Raw genomic sequence first — 21863 nt, forward strand, 5'->3', positions numbered from 1 at the left:
GTATTTTTCTATTTTGAGAATATTTTTGATATTTTAAATTCGCGATATTTATTGCAATAAATGCAATATTCCCTGAAACTTTGAGCCCTGTGTATCGGTATTTATCGAATTACGTAATATCGAGTCTTGTTATGCAGGTAACATCGATACATTTCCTCGACGTATATATTATATGAACTAGGCTGAAACTTTGCGAAATATGAAATCTTCGCATGCTGCGGCAACTCTAGCACAGTAACCAGAATATTGCGCGGCTTGATTAAATATTAAGCTTCAACAGAACATGCACAAAAAAATTACATTAAAATTTCTGCGATCGATAGACATTGCATTATTTATCATCAATTTCCTGTTTTTGAACGATTTATGTGGACTTTTATTAAAAATTTATAAATTGGATAGAGAGAGAGAGCTCTTTGTTCTTGCGCAAGAGTAATTGATACACAATGCTCGGTTAGCGAGAAAGAATAAGGATAACGCTTAGTGTGAAAAGCGTGACGAACTCAATTACTAGTCAATCACGATTCTTAGTCAAAAATCTGAAAAGATAATTGCCGATATCCTCTGTTCGCCTTTGAACAGGTTTACCCCTTCAAACAGGCGTCATGCATATTCTATCAACGACCTAACCAGAAACCGCAGGCCAGCCTTGTGGTAATGTTAACCCGGCAACTCTGATCTACATAGCTTGACAGAGAGGCATGCCTGGGATTGGGAATTTTGAAAAACGATGAAGCGACCATAACCGCAACAGCAACCTCCGCTCTATCTTTGACGCGACGAGAATATTGCAAAGTTTTTTTCCTACCTAATATCTATGTGTCCCATTTAAGAGTCACTAAAAAGGTTATGAACTCTTTCTCTCCAGGGTTCAAACGAGTTTTTTTAATTTTTTATCTCGCATCTCGATAAATGCCTGAACTATAAAGGGACTTCATGTCAAATTTAATTAACGTATAAACTAGGATAATATTTTTTTATGAAGATTTTTTTATGAAATCTTCTCAATAAAATAATTTAAACCAGGCTTGATATTTGTCTGTCAGAAATTGCTGTGATCGAAAATAATTAACAATAACGTTTTATACCTTTTATACGAGGAAAATTTATTTGTAATAATTTCGTTGCAAATTATATTGAACTATACATTAGCATTTATCAAATTATCCATCTCAAAAATCTGTTGCGATAAGGAAATATGATATTATGCGAATGTTTATGCCTATTTATTTAAAGGGTAACTGATGCTGGAGCAGTTTTCGTTGTAACGCTGTCAGTTGCGCGGATATCCCAGGATAATTAGCGAATTGTCTCAGAGAGAAGAGTTGCGAAATGTAGGAATTATGCTGTCACTCACCTCCTTGTCGCCTAACTGATGAACTCTGCAGTGAAGAAAAGCGGTTTGACCGACCGCAGTAGTGACATTCCGTGGCACGTTCGTCTCGAAAGCTGGTACACCGCTGACGTTGCGACTCCCTTGCAGACTTCCGCTCAAAACTCTCTGATCGCGAGTGAACGTACCTGCGTGACACATAACATAGAAACGTCAACGTCGGAAATTAGCATGTCCACAACTAAGTCGCGAAACTCATTAAGCGCTCGCATAAAGCTTTAAGCATTTTACCAGCTCTGTCAGTTGCAATGAAATGGAAATAATCGCGTAATTTGCCCTCTCTTCCTCGTATATTCATATTTCTAAGATTTTAATTCGTTTCGGATGTTTCGAAGAGTAACAGAGATTATTTCTGCTTTCAGACTGGAACTCTTCGCCGCACGGAAAATGCAATTTGGTGAGTCATAATAATTTAGAAAATTAAAGGTTTATCTTCTCGTCTCATATTTAGTGTTGAATGCGGTTGTTCAATCTTTTCTTTACATTGTAACATTTAATAACATTTTAGCTTTATAAACTTTCTCTGGGTACACTAAAGATAACGGAAATTTTTAAGCTAAACTTAAATGTATTTTGAAAATATGATACTACTTCTTCTTTTATATTATATTATTGTGCACAAATTTCATAAGTTTCAACGTTTTTATTCAATCAGATGTGCACTACTTTTACACAAATTTATATCAATTTTATTAAATTCAGGAGCTATATTATATTACCTGGAAATAGTACATTCTTTTCAAACTGCATTTCATATAATAATATATTATTTAGTAAGACACATAAGCTTCTAAACTACTTTTAAAAGCATCCAAAGCAAATACACAGGAACTGCATTGCATTATTTCAAACCTTTTTGTAATTTTCCATGCAAAAAGTTTTAACTTATTTTCATATTTCATTGTTTCCGATCTCGTGAAATTTGCCATTAGTGTTTATTTTATTGTTAAAACTCTACAATAGATACGCATCGACAAAACAGAATCGAGTACATTGTAATTTCGTTAATTATTGTTGACGTTATCGAGGTAAATAGTGGGTTCTCGACGTCGCTAGGATTTGCTCGAGTATTGATTGTTAGCGACGGAATCAGATAAGTTCGCAAGTTGTATCTGGCTTGCAGGTAAGACACAGATCGCAGATTAATCTGCAGCTTGCGGATAGAGGAGGGTTGGGATGGACAAGCTTGCATGACCTGGCCCTTTATCCGTTGATGGTGTTTTGCGCGCGGATCAGTTTGGACTAGAATATGTTTTGTGGATGAAACGTTACGTACAGCGTGTTTGCCCACGCTGATGACGGTCATTTCGTCGATATTAGCGTTAGATTACTCGCTAATTACCGACGATATTCAACAGCCATAATAGCGATATTGGAAATTTTTGCGAAGACATCCATTTGAGAAATTATTTTTATTTACCTTCGTATTATTGTAATTTTAGTATTATAATTTTTCAGTTCTCATTATAATTCTCACTACATCTTGAAAAAGAATTTTTTCCTTTATGCAAACAAATTTTTTAATATATCACACAATGAAAATTATATTGAATTTATATTTTGTATTAAAAAAATTATATTTATTATATTAAATTAAATTTTATTCTTTTTTATTTTTCAATTTTATTCTTTTTTATTTTTATCTTTAATTATATATTAAAGAAATTATATTTATATTATATTTAGATAGAGTATAAACGTAAATATGTATATATATCTTTTTACTTAAATCGAAAATTATTGCGTTTTTAATAAGATTTATTATAGACAAAATATTTAATAAAAAGATAAACCTACAGCATTAAATTAATATTGCCTATGTCGATATAAATATGAAAATACAGACATAGGTTTTAAAAGTATCTCTGGGGATATTAAAAGTATTTTATATCTTTTTACGTACTTTTGGTTCATAAATTGGTACACGTAGAAACCAAGAAATATATTCGCACAGAAATTTCGTTTCTTTTTACGAGACTATGTGAACTTCAGCAGTTAACCCACGACGACATTTGAATAAGATTTGAATTTTGCACGCAAAGTTCATCCTTGTGTGAAACAAGTCGATTCTCTTGCTGAGAATTAACATAAATCTTTTGCCGAAAATTCTTATATTATCCTTACTTTAATTGTATGTGTTTAGGATAAAGTTTTATGAATTATATACTCATAAAATATCAATTGCAGTACGCATCGATAAATCACACTATAAATCAATTTTCTGTGTTTTATGAATATTATTTGGTGTTTTATGTAATATACATATATTTCTTGTGTCATAACAGAATAATTTATTATTGCGTATTAAATTTTTTTGATATTAAAATTTAGAACGCGATTTTATATTTGAACGCATCTCTTGGAAAAATATGGATTTAGAAAGATTTTAAGATCTTAAAGAAAGTTAATGTTTAATTAGTAGGCGTATCGGATGGCATCTTGTTATCTTATTACGAGAATTAATGCATCAAACATTACTCGTCAGGTGTATTCGTTTTATATAGTATCTTGACGTTTTTTAAAGAATAATTGACTATGTTCGTATGAATATTAAAAAGCTTTTAATTTCTTTGAGTACTAGTACTCTTTAGATAATGATTCCGAACACAAATATATGCGCATATTTGCGCATATTTGTGTTAGCAAAATGATTTAAAAGAGAAATTTAATCTTGTATAAATTTATAGATTTTAATGTATGTGTGAAATTCTCAAATAATTATTCATGTGTTATAAAAATTAATTCTTTTTTATATTATAAATTTAAAATAAGAAAGAGACGCATAATGCATTGTATTCTGCCATTGTTGTTCTATAGTTTTTCAATTTTTTAAACTTTAACTTGAAAATTTAAATTGAAATCTACTTTAGTTAACACATAAAATATTTTTCATATTATTTATTTGGACTGGAATAATCAATCTTGATCAATTCTTAATGCTCGATCAAAATATATCATTGAAATACAAATATAATACATTCGCATACATTTATACGTTATAAGAATAAAAATATAAGAAGCGGAGAATCAATTGTGATTCTCTTTCTTTCTTTTTTTTACGACAAATGAATCAATTTGCTAGCCTGGTCTCGATTCATTTAATAACAGGTAAAACACGGACATGTACAATCGATACGAGCAATGGATCCGGCGCTTGTGAAGACGCGCGTGCGAGCATCAACGCGATTTCTCTTTAAATCTGTACCAGCTTGAAAATTCATATCAAGTTAATGAATTGTATTTCATCGAAAATCGATTGACTGTCGTTTACGTTTTTGTCGTGCAATGATAAAGGCATCCAAGCTCGCGATCCACGTATCGGAGCAGCCCGTATCGAACTTCCGACATAGTCGGATGCGAAAGGTCGCGATCAGGAAACAGTTCCGGATGCGGATCGCCGGGAAATGAGAACTTTTTCATAACGGAAACGGAATGCCAACGTCGCACATCGTGTTGAATTACTATTGGAAACCGCCGAATGATACTGCGCATGAAAAAAGACAGCATGACGTTATTCAAGCTATCAAATGATGGGACATTTTCTGATAATGGCCAATATTTAAAATATCGATATCGGTCGCATGAGAGTTCATCTTTTTAAATGGATCATATTCGATGTGTTATGGACTTTCGCTCGTTTCAGCGAATTATTTTTCGTTGGACCAATATATTAAAAAGAGAATTACATTAATGTGATTAAAATATGTATATTGAAGATCACTTACGGATCATAAAATAACTCGCGCTAGTTTTATTGAAAATTTTTTTACAAGTTGCGCGCGTTACATATCGTTCGTTGTATATTTTGATTAACCCGACACGAACATCCGCGCCGTTAAAGTTAAAGCGCGGGCGTTTCGTAGTGAAATAATTTGTCATTGTCGCGATGAGCGCATCCATATTTCGCGACCGAGTTTTACAAGGGTGCCACGGTGATTCGCACTGATCAATAACGGGGGAATAATAAATAACGGGCAGACTTGTCGATAAAACGACGGGACCAAAAATCGCCAACGCTGCTGCGGTGGTTGTAGTAGATGTGGCCCGCAAAGTTACGACCCCGTGGCCCCGTGAAGCTTGAATACACAGTACTGTCGCGTAGGTGTTGGTGCATCTGGCGTGTCGTGCGGTTACTCCCGCTCGTTGCGCGAGGACAACGTGCCAGAACAAAGAAGCAGGGGTTTTTGTCTTGTTTCGTACAGTAACGTTCGAAGAGGATTAGATGGAAGAGAAGCTGGCGCGCATGCAGTGGTCTTATAGTTTGACGATGTATGTGTAAGAGCAGCTGCCATCGGTGCAGTAAATGTCGATACGTTTCGACAAGATGACGCGCGTAAAAAAATAAAAATTCTACTCGTCCCAATTGCGCTCTTACTCTCTTCACCATGTTGCTCCATAAAGAATGTTTACGTGAAAACGGTAAAGAATGTTCGTTTTAACTATGTTCAAAACTTGATAGCCGAGACGATCATCTCTCGCATAATCATTTCGGTTAATCGAATGTTATTTTATATCATATACGTGGCTTCAATTAATTATGAAGCCACTGTAAGCACGTACAGTTTAGAATATCATCTGTGAAAAGTGGCTTTTATTTACGAGCATGGGGTGCAGTTATTGATAACCTGATATATTTGAGATATTTCGATATATTTGAAATATTAATTACATGTTATTATATACTATACAGTCGCAGGAGATAAACGGTACGTCTAAATTACAATCAACTCCGCCCCGAGTGTGGCCAATGGTATATTCGGTTTTCGTTTTTTCTTCTTTTGATGGAGAGCCGGGTCGAATATAACGTGCTACGAACAGAAAAAATATGTAGCTTTTGTTTCCGGAAAGAGTAATTTGGGCCAGTGTAAGGGTTACATTTCACTGGGCGCGGCCACGTGTTGTTCGACCGGACTTTTGTCGCAAAAATTGACTCGCGCTAGCGAGCTATACACTCCGGGGATTGCGCTTCGAAAGCGCCGAAGCGAGGCGTTCGATGTACGTGACGTATGGCAGGTTGAAAGGATCGTGGCTACAGTTACCGGGTCTGCTGAAATCACGGTGAATCGATGATTTGATGGATGTCCGATCACGAACGCGCTTCAGGCATTGTGTCCGTTAGTTGCTGTAATTTGATAATCACTGCGATAGATATACCTTGCGCTGAGCTTTATCTATTGCAGTGATTATTGACAGAATGCGTTTCTCAAAAAAAATTTTTTAATGTGGATTACACAGGCAATAATGCATAATTTGGACGATAATATTATTTGAATTTTATTTTATTCTTGTTTTTACGAAGGGAATTTTTACTTGTCTCTTTTTAATTTGCATTTTTAAATATATTGCATACATTGTTACACAATGTATTTGAAACGTACACATATTTTATTGAGGGTGAAAGAGGAGGGCTTTCCTTTAGTTGAAAATTTTAATTATGAAAATATTTGTCAAATTTAATTATGAAAATATTTATCAAATTTAGCAAAACATAAATCTGTCACACAATGAAAGTTCTGCCAAATTATAAAACAGCAAAAGAACCTTTTTTTACTTGAAGTTTTTAAAATATATTAATATTCCAAAAGATGAGGAAATTCGATGTATAATATGTAATTTAGAGATGAAAGGGGAAAGATATGTTCCAAATTTTAAAGCATTATTCATTCACGTCACAAAAGGATACTGATTATTCTCTCTAACATTATGTAACGACCGTGGTTATATAATTGCAGGCTCAACTTTTCTGAAACTTCCTTTTAATTCTGCAATTAATTTCAATCCGAGTTAACGCTTCGTATGGTCGCGGAAAGTTTTTAATCCAGAACTAACCCGGCTCGGAAAACGTCGGCGAAATATATTTTTGCTTCAAATCATAAATTTTCAGCGCACATTTGAGATCGGCCGTCTTTCCCTTTCACCTTCATCTTTTTCTCCTCATAAAGCACGGCAGATCCGAAGCTGCCAATTTGATCTCAACCGCGATGACGTTGGTCGAAACGATCCACCAATGTATGTATGTTCGGCCTGGACGAACTCGGGTTTCGTTGGATTACGCGGCCGCAGCAGGAAATTCGAAGGTTGCCGGGAAATTTGTGAGACACGTGGGAAGACGCATAAATCAGGCTCCGCTGATTTCGGGGCAGGGCTACTAGGGATTTCTCCGGGTGATCGAGCGCGGTTCAATCTCAGCAGCCGAGAACGATCTAATGCTTTAAATGCAGCAGCGTGTTCTCGCGTGAGGAAGATTTAAAAATCCGCCGACATTATATTTTCAATCTCTTTTTCTCTCTTTTTCTTTGTACCGCGATTTCAAAGAAAGATCTCACTTCGTAACATTACATGATTTTCGTCACCGAGTTATTTTTCCGCTATAATCTCACTCTCTAACTCTCAGCTCATACTTATGCTATATTTTGCGCTACATTATTTTACGCTACGTTATTTTACGCTTTCTGCATTTAACGTATATATGCCGTCATTCTATATTTCTTTGGCTTGCGTTTGTGTGAGATGTGGTAATTAGCGTGCTTTCATTATATCCGACGTTAACGATTAACTACGATTTTCTTCATTAACACGTATCATTATCCCAGCGTGATATCAGTGATTTTATGTATAATTACGCCATTAAATTACGCGGCGAAATTTCCGGACTAAATGGGTATATAAATAACGCGAGTTTAAAGAATATATTTCATCTCACATATATCGTAGATATTATATATAAAACGGGAATCGCTTATAATTGCATCGAGGGGAATAATTGCGTTAGAGTTAATCGGATTTTCATTACGTCCCACGCAATTCGAGAATCGTCGACGGACCAATACGAGCGAAAAGAGAGACGGACAAATCAAGCTGGGATTTTCATCGGCAGTATCACAAATACGAAAGTGTTTATTAGAGCTTTGGGGGATGTTGTCACGTCGATATTTGTAAATCTGATTGAAGTACCCGGTAAAATGGCAAACGGTCCTTGCGCGGAAAGTGCAGTTACGTGTACAAACTCGGTTTCGAATGTGATCGATACGGAAGCAGCATATATTGGAACATGTATTGGAACGTGTATATACGTTTATTATTCGGTTTCTTTCTCTCCTTCAATATTGCCTTCTTTGATTTCAACACAAATTGAACTTTTCGAGTATTATTAATATTAATTTTTTTCTTGAAATTATTATATAAAGTTAATTTCTATTTTTTTTTTCAATTTTAATAAATATTAGATATATTAGAAAATTTACCATAATTTTAAATTGTAATTTTAACTTTTTTTAATTCAGCATATAATAAAAACCGAATATTAAATTTAATATTAAGGATTTAATAATTTTCGCTCGAGATAAATATATATTTCGTTAAAAAAAATTACTGATACAACTAGAATTTTTGAGAATCAAATTCATGTATTATATTGATTTCAAACTCACGTTAAATGTGGAAATACGAAAGAGAGCGACCTAGACCGAAGAAACAAGCCCGAATTCGAATGTATCGAATCTCGCGCGATAATAATTCGTCGTAAAATATCTAACGACCACGACGTGGTGAGGTCAGCTTTAAGCGGGGTTAGCCCGATTTTGACCACGTTGACCCAAATTGCGAGATTTGTCTCTGACAGCTTGGTAACGAGACTAAAGGTTGCGCCGCAATTTCACAGCTGAATTTAGCGACGACACGCGCAGGAAATCCCCGGAATCCACAGCCGCTTTGCGCATTCGTGGAGGGGACCCATATATGAAGGGAGAATCTATACAAACGTTATCACCAGGACTGACACGTAATCGGGCTGGAAAACTAAACAGCTCATTTGCAGCGCGCGATTAGCTTGGTCGTCCGCGTCGGTTGGCTGGGATGATTATGTGAACACGCGGCCTCTCCCACGTTCTACACCGATTTCCTTCACGCGACCTGCCGCTATCTCGCCGATTCATCATCGGAATGTCATATTGACTAACGTTACTATCGATAATTTCTAACAAAAAATCAATATTATATTTATGATTGATTATTTCGATAATATCTGAAAAATAATTATTCGAAAAAATTTTTCTTATTATTAAAAAACAAGTAGACTATCACATAAGCAAAATATTGTTCAATTAATTTCATTATAATAGCTTTAACTTGAATAGCTTGTCTGAGCTAAAAGTTTTTAATATAAAATTGTGTGTGATGCAAAATAAATTTTTCAAAATTAAACATTTCAAATAAATTTTTCCAGATGAAGATGGTTTCCAAATTAATCAAAAAACACGTTTTCGAAATTCAATGTAAGCGATCTATATCTGGACCAAGGTTGTAAATAATATCGAAATCGAAATAATGGATCGAGCCATATAGTATAATTTCATTAAATTTGATCTTCGTCGCATTTCATTTCTAGGACAATACGATCGCCAGCGCGTAATTAATTCATGTGATCTCTTCGGTCGCAATTTTAGCACGGATGGAATTTTTAAAAATATAGTAGGAATGAGAAGCTATATATATCACGTCAAAGTATTCGGCGTGCCCAATCGAAATGTCGTATTCGACCAGCGAAATAAAGTCAGGGCAGAAAGCTGTCGGAAATGATGGATGATGATGGCATATAATCCCGGGTTGTTTTCCCTGCGATGAAACCAACTAGGCACAAAAAAAATGAAGAAATTTCCCGTCAAAATTAAATGGAGTGTTTAAAGACAGAATACGTTCTCACATCTAAGAATGCCAAATAATATATCGTGATACTGTAAGATTAGATTGTTATTTTATTAGTATTTATTATTAGTATTTTTTATTATATTATATTTTATTTTATATTATATTTTATTATTTTTTATAATAGTTTTTTATTATATTATTTGTTTTTATATTATATTATTATATTATTTTATATTATTTCTCTCTCTCTCTCTTATCAACTTGATATTTTATATTAAAAATATCTAATTTTTTTGTAATGTCTATTATATAATTTATCGATATTATATTATTTTTAATATAATATTTATAATTTTTTATCATTAGTACTGTAAAATTTGCGCTTGTTTTTCATACTGTATTTTATTCTTTATTACAGATGTTCAGTTTTAATGGGTTGTCGATATTTTTTTCCGATCGGTAAACTCCAGACTTGAGTTTCAAAACACTTCTTTAAGCTATTGATAGTTTTTTCAACAATCCTGATAATATTCGCGAACGTTTCTCTAATGTGAAAATAAAAATTGTCGCGGTACCTTTCTCATTTCTCGATAATCAAGCCGGCCGGCCGATATTTCATACATATTGATACACGCTTTTAGAAGAAGATTACGTGGAAGATAATAAATCCTATTTTCCCACGTCACGTGCAGCAACCCGTCGCTTGTTTTTCCATTGTATAATGGAATATGTACGCGGGTAAGTCCCTGGTTTTGACGTGAACCGTTCCGGGCGCGCGGGCTCGGAGGCTGCGCGCACAGATGGAGCGTGTATAAAGACCGGTGACACATGATTCTCCCCTATTACGCGATGGAAAACGGAAAAGAGGACCGGCGGTATCGATACACGTGGCTGGAAATTGGAGGAAAGAGGTAACGACGACGACGGCGCGACGTGATTGTTTCCGAGCAGGAAATAGAACCTCTGGGAACGAGGCCGGTGATTTGATGTTAACACGTATGAACGTGGCGTTGTCTGTTTCCAATAAATGGGTTCGAATGCGTCGAGATGCATTGCGAATCGATTTTCTATAATGTCGCTTGCGGCTAATAACGGAAAACTTTATTACGATAGAAATCATATGTCAGTTATCTTACAATGCAGAAAAACAACGTTAACCGTATATCGCCGTCGTTGATTTCATCCGAATACATTTTTCATGGCAATATTCGTGGACAAGATTGCGGTTCATCGTATGATTGTAACCGTTTAATTATTTATAATAAGATTTTGCGAGTAACGACTTTGCTGTATCTAATATCCTCAATTTAAGCACAAGGTGGGATAATCGATATAAATTTGACAGCACCTGGTTCGGTTCGATTATAGCGACCTACAGTCGTCGTAATTAAAGAAATTAGCGCGACCGCGATTTCCTCCTACGTCGTCTATAAATAAAGATTACCGGTAATCTCGCCGGTTAACCGCCCCACTTTTTTTATCCGGTGCTACAAACTGCTCCCTAGCGTAACAACGGTAGCGAAGAAAAGCGCCATAGCCGTGAAGCAAATTAATTTTGGATGGGCGTACGCGGCGAAAAACGGAAAACGGAAATCCGTCCGTGTGCTGGCGGATAAATCATCACCATATTGTATCATGGGAAACTGTATTCTTGGTAAAGCTTGAATCATGGAATTCTATTCATGTTTGCTCTTCGTAGCTCAAAATAAATATTGTAATTTCCATAATTGATTGAAAAACGAAATAATTATTTTGAACTTGACACAGTGCCATTTTTAGACGTAAAAATAATGTAAAAGCAATGCAGATATTTGGATATATGTATCTTTCTCTTTCTCTTTTTGCTTTTATTCTAATTTAAAATGTTTGACGTACTGAAATTTTAATTTTGCTAATTGCAGGTTCAAATTATTTGAGCTCTGTCAATTTAAAATGAAGTACATCACATAAAATGTAACATATTTTTCAGAAAGAAATCTTAATAAAAGTGCAATTTTAATCGCATATTTAATCGTGAAAGATTCAGCGAGACACAGTTAACAATTCACTGCGCGGATGCTAGAGTAAACGCGACTGTCTGCGAGAGAAGCGCACGGGAGCACTACGGAACTGCAACGACAACGCAAATCTGCAAAACGTTACGTTCTTCGTAACAAAGCGCGCTCGTTCCTTTCTACGACCTTTCTCTTGGGGAAACCCGAAGCGGAACCCGAAACGACGCGTCCACCGTTACGGACGACATCGCGAGCCCTGTCGTTTCTTTGCTTCGCCTCGCATCGCCGGGAGAGCGAAACGATCTTGGCGGTCCCGGGTCTGACAAATCGCGGGGCCGGCACCTCGGCGAGTCGCCGAGCTTTGTCCGCGTCGTCGGACGAACGAACGCGTCCGGTGAGAAAACGCTGCCACGGATATATCGGCGGGATTAATCGGATACCTATACGTGGCACTTGTCACCTGACCGCTCCGGAAAGACGCTCGAGAGCCATTCGCTGAACTATCCATCTCTGGTGGCTTCGGAAGCCGAGCTACGACACCTTTCGGAGAAGCTCTTCGCATTCTCGTGCGCGAGAAGAGGAAGGTCCTCTCTCTTTCTCTCTCTCCATCTCCCTCATCTGCTCAATTCTGTGGGGTGGGATAGAGAGAGGGTAGATCGAAAAGCAAACACGGTGCTTGCAGGTTCGCCATCGATCTGCCAATCCAGCGACCTGAATCTTCGATCTTTCTTCCCTCTTAGCTTAACTTCTCTCTTGAAACTCTCTCTAGAGAGAAGCCCTCTAGAAATCGACTTCGTAATCGGAGTACTTAGCCTGATTTTTTATTCATTGTTATCCTACGCGTCTTCCCTGCTCTTAGCGAGAATTCGAAAATTCCCATGTACGTCGTACAGATGTTACTTGACACAGAATTTTACAAGAACTGCGCATTTTTGAAACTTTGTGCTTTTTTTCGATGAAATTTTCTTTCAAAGAGGAGTAATTTAAAGTAGTTTGGAAAATATTGGCACTAATTTATTTGAAAAAAATTGCATATAATTTTGCGTGTATCTCCTTAATATAAAAGCAACAGATAAAAGAACTCGATGCTCTAACTCTGAGGAACATGCCGATATGCGAGTCATATAAGAGGAGCAGAAAACGGGTTCATAAATCCAGAAAGTCATCTCCAACTTCGTAATGAGCGCGCAAAAAACATCTTTTGTTCCGTCAAAGACGCGTGCAACGGTATAACGGTCGTAAAACGGCGCTATTGTGATACCCGAACTGCACGATGTTAATAATAAAACTTTAGTAATCTTCATTGAACGAAAGTTTCGGAGTTACCCTTCGAAAGATGGGTTAACCCATTTATCTTTACGCGAATCGTGAAGACTTACAGGGCGTTTTTCAAGAGTCGTGAGAAAAAAGGAAAAGCGTGATAAGGAAGAAAAAGAATTGTTAGGGACACCGAATATTAGAGCACCGTCGAAATAAAGGATAATATCGCCTTTCTAGAAGACTTATTCTTCTCGTTCGCGTCTGCGGAACATTGACGATGATTTAGACGACTCGGTCGGCCAAACTTCCTCTCGTTGCGACGTGCACGGCAAGTTTTTTAATTACTCGCGCGAGAACAGGCTTTGTATTCCACGTTTCGAGATCTTAACGTGCCGAGAAAAGTTTCGTCCACTACCACTTCACCTATACATCATCGAAACGATCGTGGGCGGAGGAAAGAAAGTATACAATCGACATTATTACGGAGAATTTATATCGTTTATATTTGCACAACTCGAAGCTTAATAACAAAATATCGTTTTCAAAATAATTATGTAATAGACGCGATATTTCATGAAGAGAAAAATAGTAAAGTGATGTTTTTTAGCTACGATTTTTCTCTCTTACATTTTATTATTTATTTCAACTTTATTTCTTTATAATCCATCTATCAATAGTGTTTGAACGCTAATTAATTAAAGGTAAAAAATTACATTCTTTTTAGAGAGAAAGAAATTTACTTACAATTTATATAAAAAAACTCTAACTCTTATTTTTATAAATATTATATACATTACTATATATATTATTACAGTGCAGGCATTAGTAATTGTTCCAACACAAATATGTTACTTTGTGCACGGTAGCTTTTGTAGAATGCACTCAGGTACCGCTGAACGTTAGAGTCGACCGACTCTGAAAAGCACGAGGATGCATCGCGGATGACACGAAATCGAGATGCACACCGCGATCCGGATGAGAACGGCACTTTGTTGCAGGCCGACTTGTAAAGCGGTTCTTACTCCGTGGCTCCGTTTCGCTAAACGGATCGAGTGACCCATTAAGAACAAGAGCTCAGGGAATGCGGACGTAGCCTTTTAACGAAATGAGCGTTTCGTTCCGTTCGCCTCTTTTTCCTACAATTTTGCGCGGCCACAGGGCGCAAAATCCTCGCGATAACGCATTGCACGACGATCGGAACGAGCGTAAGAACGATGCCGTTCCGGGGAAATCTAATAGAGATTCTTACGAGAGCAAAGAGAAACCTCGAATGCTTCTGAGATTATGATTGCGTTTGAACATAAAAATGGACGACCATCCAGTATTAAAACTGTCGTTGCAAACGTTGCAGCTTTTTATTCTTATATATGAAAGAGTGAAATGACAATCTCTTTATACTAGCTTTTCATGTTTTATTGCATGTTTCATGAAAACAAACATGTATCATAAAAATTTCGTTGAGAAATATATTTTGAAGCTATAAATTATAATGTGGCATATTTCTATTTCATGTAAAATATAACATATAACACAAAAGACATGTAATATAAAGTATAATATAAAAATATTAACGTCAAAAAATTTGAGAAATTGCGGGAAACGAAAAACAGTTTTCGTGCATAAAATAACGTATGCATTAATTAATTTAGATGATTAATAATGATAGATGTTATTTCTCGAACAAATTAAAAACTTGTTTGCTGGAATATCATGTGCTGCATTCATTTAATTTGAATAATTAAGAATCCGTTGCATTATTACATAATAGACAATAGTCTTTACAAAATTTCTAGCGTTTTTCGCTTTATATATTATATATAGAGATAATCGAAATATTAAAGAGGTGCAAGCAAATAAATAGAGCCATTAAAACACATTCTCACAACGCTGCTAATGAAAGAAATTATCAGAACGTTCATTATTTATTGTGAAATAATTATGTATTAAACTACTAGTGAACGGAAAAGGCTTCAATAATCATAAAGATTTTTCTTAAAACAATTATGATGTATGGTAGGCGTCAATTAATAATGTATTTAGATCGACGAGAAAAAAGTTGAAATATAGAAACAATTATATGTGGCATAATTATATAGTTGCTAATTATATTTTTTTGCTTGGACGTTTAATAACTGATTTTAAAAATCTTAAATTTTATAAATTTAATTTGATCGATTATGCGGATTCTGTTTTATATAACAACTGTATTATGATGCTAAATACGACGCGTAATTCTAATTTTAAGTCTAATATTGTTCTCTTTCTTTAAATCTATCTCCTATAGAAACAAAAAAAATACATACATGAGCTTTGATCTCCGCGTTTCGACATTTTCCGTGATCGCAGGGACGTTTAAAAGCCAATGGGAAATTTGCGACGAAACGCGAGCGAGTACGGCGACAATATAATGTCGTGCGCCACTTCTGCATACAGTGGATACATCGTGCACTTGTAGCCTTAGGCCAGATCGAGTTGAATTCGATTTTTTCCCTGGGACTTTTTAGCAGTGAAATATGTGTCTTTGAGCGATCGCTTTTAGAATCTCATTTTATAAAACTAAAAGCCTGCTGATTGTTAAAGGAACTGAAAATGTAAAGTAAGTTAAAATAAATAGAATAATAGGTGAAAAAATTAAAATGTGTTAAATATATTTTATGTGTATGCATGTAGCAGAGAGAGAAAGAGAGAGAAATTTTCTATTTCTAGATTCATTACTGTCATAAAAATAATTGATGAAGAAAGTTTTATACATTTGCTTTGTTTCGAGTAATATAATTATTGCATTAAATTATTGTGTTAAATTGTGTTGTATTAATAATAATATAAATTTTATTTCCATTTTTTGAGACATGGTTTTTTAGATCATTTTTCTCGATTTTGTGCAAAGATGAGATGTTGCATGTGAAATCTACATATGTATGTGTATACTGAATTCTTTTTATATTAAATAAGAGTAAAAGAATAGCGGAAAGAAGAATTCTTTCGTACAGAATTTCGATTCTCTAACCGTAAGTAATGTTCCAAGAGAAATTCGACCACTATCTCGGGACTGGATACGTATATGTATACGACGCTGAAAAATGCACGGATGATACGACATACTCAAATGCTGAAAAATGCAGATATTTTCTTCGAAAATCTGTGTGAATGTGTATGTGGGTACATGTGTGTATATGTATGTATGCGTACATAATGGTTGTATAAGAAGCTTTTTAATTTTAATGTAAATTATACTCTCAGCAACTGAGTACTGAATAAAAATTATATTTGTACGAAGTCTACTTCCAATTAAATAAGTAATAAATGCGCGATATTTATTCGCAATTTCATTAATTATAAAGTTAATTGGAAATCATGCAATATTCAATGTTTCCTGATATGAAATAAATGATTAATGATTAACAGTTCAATGATTTGTATTGAAAACAATATTTTGTTCGATGAATTATACGAATGTTTAAATATATATTTGTTTATGAAAGATTTATAACCATTTTCAGTAAATATGTTATGATTTTAATGAAATGCGAATTTGATTTAATCACAATCGCGGAGTTGTTTAACAAATTTAGGTCATTCCTAGGCAGTATAACCAGGATATATTAACATAGTTTTAGTGTTTAAAAAAATTAATTGAAAGAGAAAGAGAGAGAAAAGGGAAAAAAAGAAAGAGAAAGAGAAAAATATTAATTCAATGCAGTTTCGCGAATAAGCAAAGCATTGTTATAATATAACAATTACACATGAATGTTGTATCTTTCTCATGATCCATTTTTTTCTTGTTTTAGAAGAGACAATTATAATTTTTAAAATTTTTTAAATTTATCAACAAAAGAACATTAAATAAAACAATAAAATTTGCTTAGATTAATTAAGCGAGAAACATAACGATTGTAATAAATATGTAAGAGATATTTTCTTCTATGTTAAAATATATAAAATTGTGATGCACTACATGGTGACTAATCGATAACGTCAAAGAATCCACGGACGAATCAATAAGAAGAGTTCAGCGAGAATAAAGAAGGGGAAAAAACGGTTGCACAGAAGCAAGGTACCTGTTTGATTCAACACTCCCATTCGAATAAGTTGTTACTTATTCAGTCAACTGTGCTAAAGCATTCAGCTATTTAACTCATTGTGTAAGAGTCTTTTTGTGCAGATATGCGCATATATTGTTTATTAAAAAAAAAATTTTTTTCTGCAGCTTAACATTTTATCAATTATGAGTAGATGTAAAGCTTCAAATATCGTTTCTTAAAATTGATTGTTTCTGTAGGACGACTAATATCTTTTTCTCTTTCTTGAGAGTTTATATCTTTGTCATAAATCAATATAATTATTGAGATAAAGAATATTTCTCGGAGAAATAATTATGTACAGTATATTAAATTAAGAGAATCAAAATCCTGCAATCTTGCATATTTTCTAACAATGCTTGGCATTTTATTCAGTTACCGTACTTTAAGAAAAAATAAAATAAGAGTAATTTTTCATACTTTACATTTGATGCGGGATATAAACGATCATATTTTTTGTTCATTTTGTTGCTGCGTTTTATATAAAAATGAATATTGTTTTATATTGCGATTCTAAGTGAAAATGAAATAATGTGCTACGAAAAATCATTGAAATGTTAAATTGAAAAGTATTACACAATCATATTATTCAAATTATAGCAAGATTTAAATTCCGATGAAATTAAGTGCGAATAATAAGTCACATTAATATAATACTTTCAGTTACGCATTTCATTAATGTTTCACAGATTCATATATTATCATTCATACGTTATTAATTAATACTTCTCATTAGATTTATACATTTTTGTACATGGAAATGATTTCATGGGACGAGCTCAAATTTGAAATTCTCCCGCGTAATAATAACATATATGTCCGTTAAGCCGCATAAATCATATCCGCCAAATGTAATCGCATCGCTATTAGCATGCAAGTACAATTCTCACTATCAATTTAAACCTTGGCAGAGATTATTTCAATATATACCTCATTAGTTCTTTTTAAGTAGCATTTGTTTTTACCTCATCTTGAATCTGCTTATATAAGTTTTCGACTTGAGAAAGTTTACTTTACTTTGATAATTTATAAAATATCGGTAAATAATTTCGAGCAATAAATAGTGCATTGAAATATGACAGAATGAAAAAAAAATATATATACGTATAAGTATATTGCATCAGCGATTATGATTAATTTAATTGGACGATAATATTAAATATATTTATTAGTATTCTCATCTACATTTAACGCGTCATTTAACATTATCCGCGGTTCCAAATATTAACTGTTTATTGTGAACGTTGTTTTTAACTCCATCAGATGAAAATTGAATAGCTATCTGATGATTATTAATATTAAACATTGATCATATTGACCAATATTTTCATCTGCATTTAATATTTTATACAGTATCCTAAATATTATATATAAAGAATGCGATGATTGTAAAATTGCTATAAATATTTAATATCTTTTTAAATACATATTAGATGCAATAATTATAAAAATATATTAGCTGATTTGAAAAGATTTAATGTTGCTCTGTACATTATAAATTATATTTTAAGATATAACAATGAGGATAAAATTATATTATTAAAATTATATTATTATATAACACCGGATGTTAAATGTTTTATGAAATTAAAGCGGAAAAAAGGGAAAGGAAAAAAAAGAAAGAGAGAGAGAGAGAAAGAAGGAAAAGAAATAGAAAAACTGAAAACTTACAAACTGAGCATTTGCTGAACATAAAGAAAGCTTTATATCATTTTTAACCATTTATAATAGGAAGGTAATTTAATACGGATATTCCATATAACAATGCGAAAGGATTTAAAGTGCTACCTGAGTTACGAAATCCTCTGTTGTGGCAAATTTTATTCAAGAAACAGCGAAAAGCGAGGGCGGTTAATTACAAAATTTGCCATGGTTTCACGTTGTTATAAAGTTAAACGATCGTTTTGACTCACCGTTTACTAATTAATTTCTGAAAGTCCTCCGTGCGAATAGTTCAAAGAAAACTGCAGAAACAACATTACGAGATAGGTGGTCCGCGATTGAATTACTTTCAAGTCTCAATGGATACCGTCATTTCTGTGCTCCAACTACCCGTTGAATTAAAAGTTTCATATTTGCTAGGATAACGGTACATTTTTTGCAAAAATTCGTCGTGTGCTCTAATTTAAGATTTATTTAAGATAAATTAACTAAAGAGAAGAGAGTACCGAAAATGTTATTTTTCGAGAGAAATTAATATAATATATTCACAAAAAAAAGCTAGTTTAATGTGGTTTTTAATGAGACAAATTGAGTGTGAATATAAATTTTCATCTCATATTAAAATCGTTTTATATTTGTTTCAATAATGTTACAATATGCGATTTTTTTATAATAGTTTTTTTATCGCACGAATTATTTTATATTTTGTTAAATTATTATTTTCATTTTATTAAATTTAAAATAATTGTATAAATATTATATATGTTATAATTATTATAAATATTAAAATTATTGTTAATTTCAAATTATTATTTATTTATAAATATTAAAATGATTGTTAAATTTAAATTATTATTTATAGACTTATTCATGTTTATATTGCTGCAGTAGTAAAATAAATCAGTTATATATGTGTATAATAACAGATTTATTTTATTATTGCAGCAATATAAATACAAATAACGTTGAAAATGGTTAATCTTTATTCTTCGATTTTTATTTGACTTCCTACCATAATATTGAACATCAGAGTGATGTGAAAAACGTCGATCACGCAACTCGCGAATATATTTAATAACAGAAACGTCATGGAGTGATATGACACAACGGCGTGGCTCGTACGTTTGTTTGAGCAAGGAAAATTGTTACATCCGACAAAACAAGTCACCGGCTGCACGTGTATCGCGCAACACGGAGTAAACAAGATTTCTGTAGCGAGTGAAAGCAAACATCGATGGACTTCTTCCCGTGGTTGCTGGCATGCTCTTTTCTCTCCCTGAAGTGATTTCTCGTCGTACGATCATAAACCCACCTTGAAATGACAGGTGGATTGAATTTTTTATGCATATATCGATAACATGTATTGCAACTGTCAGTTCACAGAGGACGATATCTAAGTGAATCTCCATGTAACATCACGATAAGAAAACAAAATCTTCTTTTCTCTATGCGCTATTAATAATTGCATACTTTGCAATACAAATATATAAGCTTCAGTAAAGTATTTACAGTTTTCCCTATTTGCGAATAAATATTTATGCATGAGATTTTTGAGAATAAAATCTTTCTCAATTCTTCGTGAAAAAATTCATGTTCAAATTAATTTACGATTTGTCATGGAGGAAAAAAAAATATGATAAATTTGAGAAATTAAACTCGAATTATAAGGACGAGCCTTATTTACATTTTGCTCTTATGAAATATGAATGACCGTCGAGGTTCACATTTGACGAGAGACGTTTCCATATAACGACATTGCGTTGGGGAGCATGTTTGCCACATCATGATAATTTCTCTTCCAATTCGCACCGAGCCCTTTCCATCCATTCCTTTCCCGAGTAATCAGCGAGCAACAGAAACGCGCGACGCGCGAATGTTGAACATAAATCGCGCGTGTTCGCTTACCGCGACCATAATTTTCCGGAATACAGCCTCTCTCTTCTTGTCCTGCTCCCTTCTCCGAGCGAGGAGCGCCTTTCACATCCGCAAATCTTTGCGGAGAACATCCGGCATCGCGCGAAACAAGATTTCCCGTCGTGTTTAAAGGGACACCGCCCTCGACGAAACCACCAACCCTTGTCACCCATTCCGCTTTGAACGTCGCCACCCCGTAAAGTCCTGCGACGGCGACCGTACTTTTAAGACGGAGAGAAGTTAGTACGTCGCACTTTTATTGCTGGGAGGTATCCCTGGTGAGTTGCACGGGACCGCAAAAATTGGGAAAAAAGAGAAGGAAAAAGAAAAACGGTGATAGGAGAGGGTATCCTTAGAGACGCCGGTCTGTGCCACAAGAGAGTCGCCTGTTACTACTTCGATATATATCGGCTTCCGAATTTCGTGGGAGCTGCTGCGGCTGTGGCTAGTGAGAAAAAGTGCCGGTGTAGGTATCGATAGTGATGCGTCCAAGCCTCAATCGATATTACACATTATATGTATATAACATGTGTGAAATTTATATGATATAGAACAGTAATTTTTTATTGTAAAAATTTATTTAAAAAGAAAAAATTACAATATGATAAGTTATAATTGACATTTGACATTTGTGTGTATCGCACAAGAGAAAGAGAGAAAATTACGGGTGTAGTTATTTTCAAAAAATAATTTCTTAGAGTTAGCTGTCTTATTTTATATAAATTATTACTCTTTTTTATTAATGATTTCAAATTTTTATATTCATGTATTTCGCAAGAGAATTATAAAGGCGTTAAAAAAAACATTATTGCATCTGGCTGTATATCTTGATAACATAATGAAATGTGCATTTAATAAAAAAAAGAGATGACGGCAGAGATGGAATCGGATAAACTATTTGCGCAAGAAACAGGA

At 34.0% G+C, this 21863-nt stretch overlaps 2 protein-coding genes and 1 long non-coding RNA gene across 3 annotated transcripts in view; 2 read left to right on the top strand and 1 right to left on the bottom strand.

Moving 5' to 3' along the window:
• The window catches only part of LOC145975092 (E3 ubiquitin-protein ligase MARCHF3-like), a 70046-nt gene extending 60221 nt beyond the window's left edge, over positions 1 to 9825 (top strand). The window contains exons 8-9 of the transcript XR_014439877.1: positions 9618 to 9666; positions 9780 to 9825. The gene's annotated coding sequence lies outside the window, so the exon portion shown is untranslated. The remainder of the gene's footprint in view (positions 1 to 9617; positions 9667 to 9779) is intronic.
• Dpr1 (defective proboscis extension response 1) overlaps positions 1 to 21863 on the bottom strand; it is a 306096-nt gene that overhangs the window by 238056 nt on the left and 46177 nt on the right. Inside the window, exon 2 of the mRNA XM_083105252.1 lies at positions 1358 to 1521. Coding sequence (XP_082961378.1) covers positions 1358 to 1521 — 164 coding nt within the window. The remainder of the gene's footprint in view (positions 1 to 1357; positions 1522 to 21863) is intronic.
• The window catches only part of LOC145975094 (uncharacterized), a 162165-nt gene that overhangs the window by 73990 nt on the left and 66312 nt on the right, over positions 1 to 21863 (top strand). Inside the window, exon 2 of the long non-coding RNA XR_014439880.1 lies at positions 1756 to 1790. This is a non-coding gene — a long non-coding RNA (uncharacterized LOC145975094). The remainder of the gene's footprint in view (positions 1 to 1755; positions 1791 to 21863) is intronic.

This window comes from Camponotus vicinus, unplaced genomic scaffold (assembly GCF_025532165.1).
Source record: "Camponotus vicinus isolate PSW18456_S1 unplaced genomic scaffold, iyCamVici1.0 SCAF_7, whole genome shotgun sequence".
Taxonomy (NCBI): domain Eukaryota; kingdom Metazoa; phylum Arthropoda; class Insecta; order Hymenoptera; family Formicidae; genus Camponotus; species Camponotus vicinus.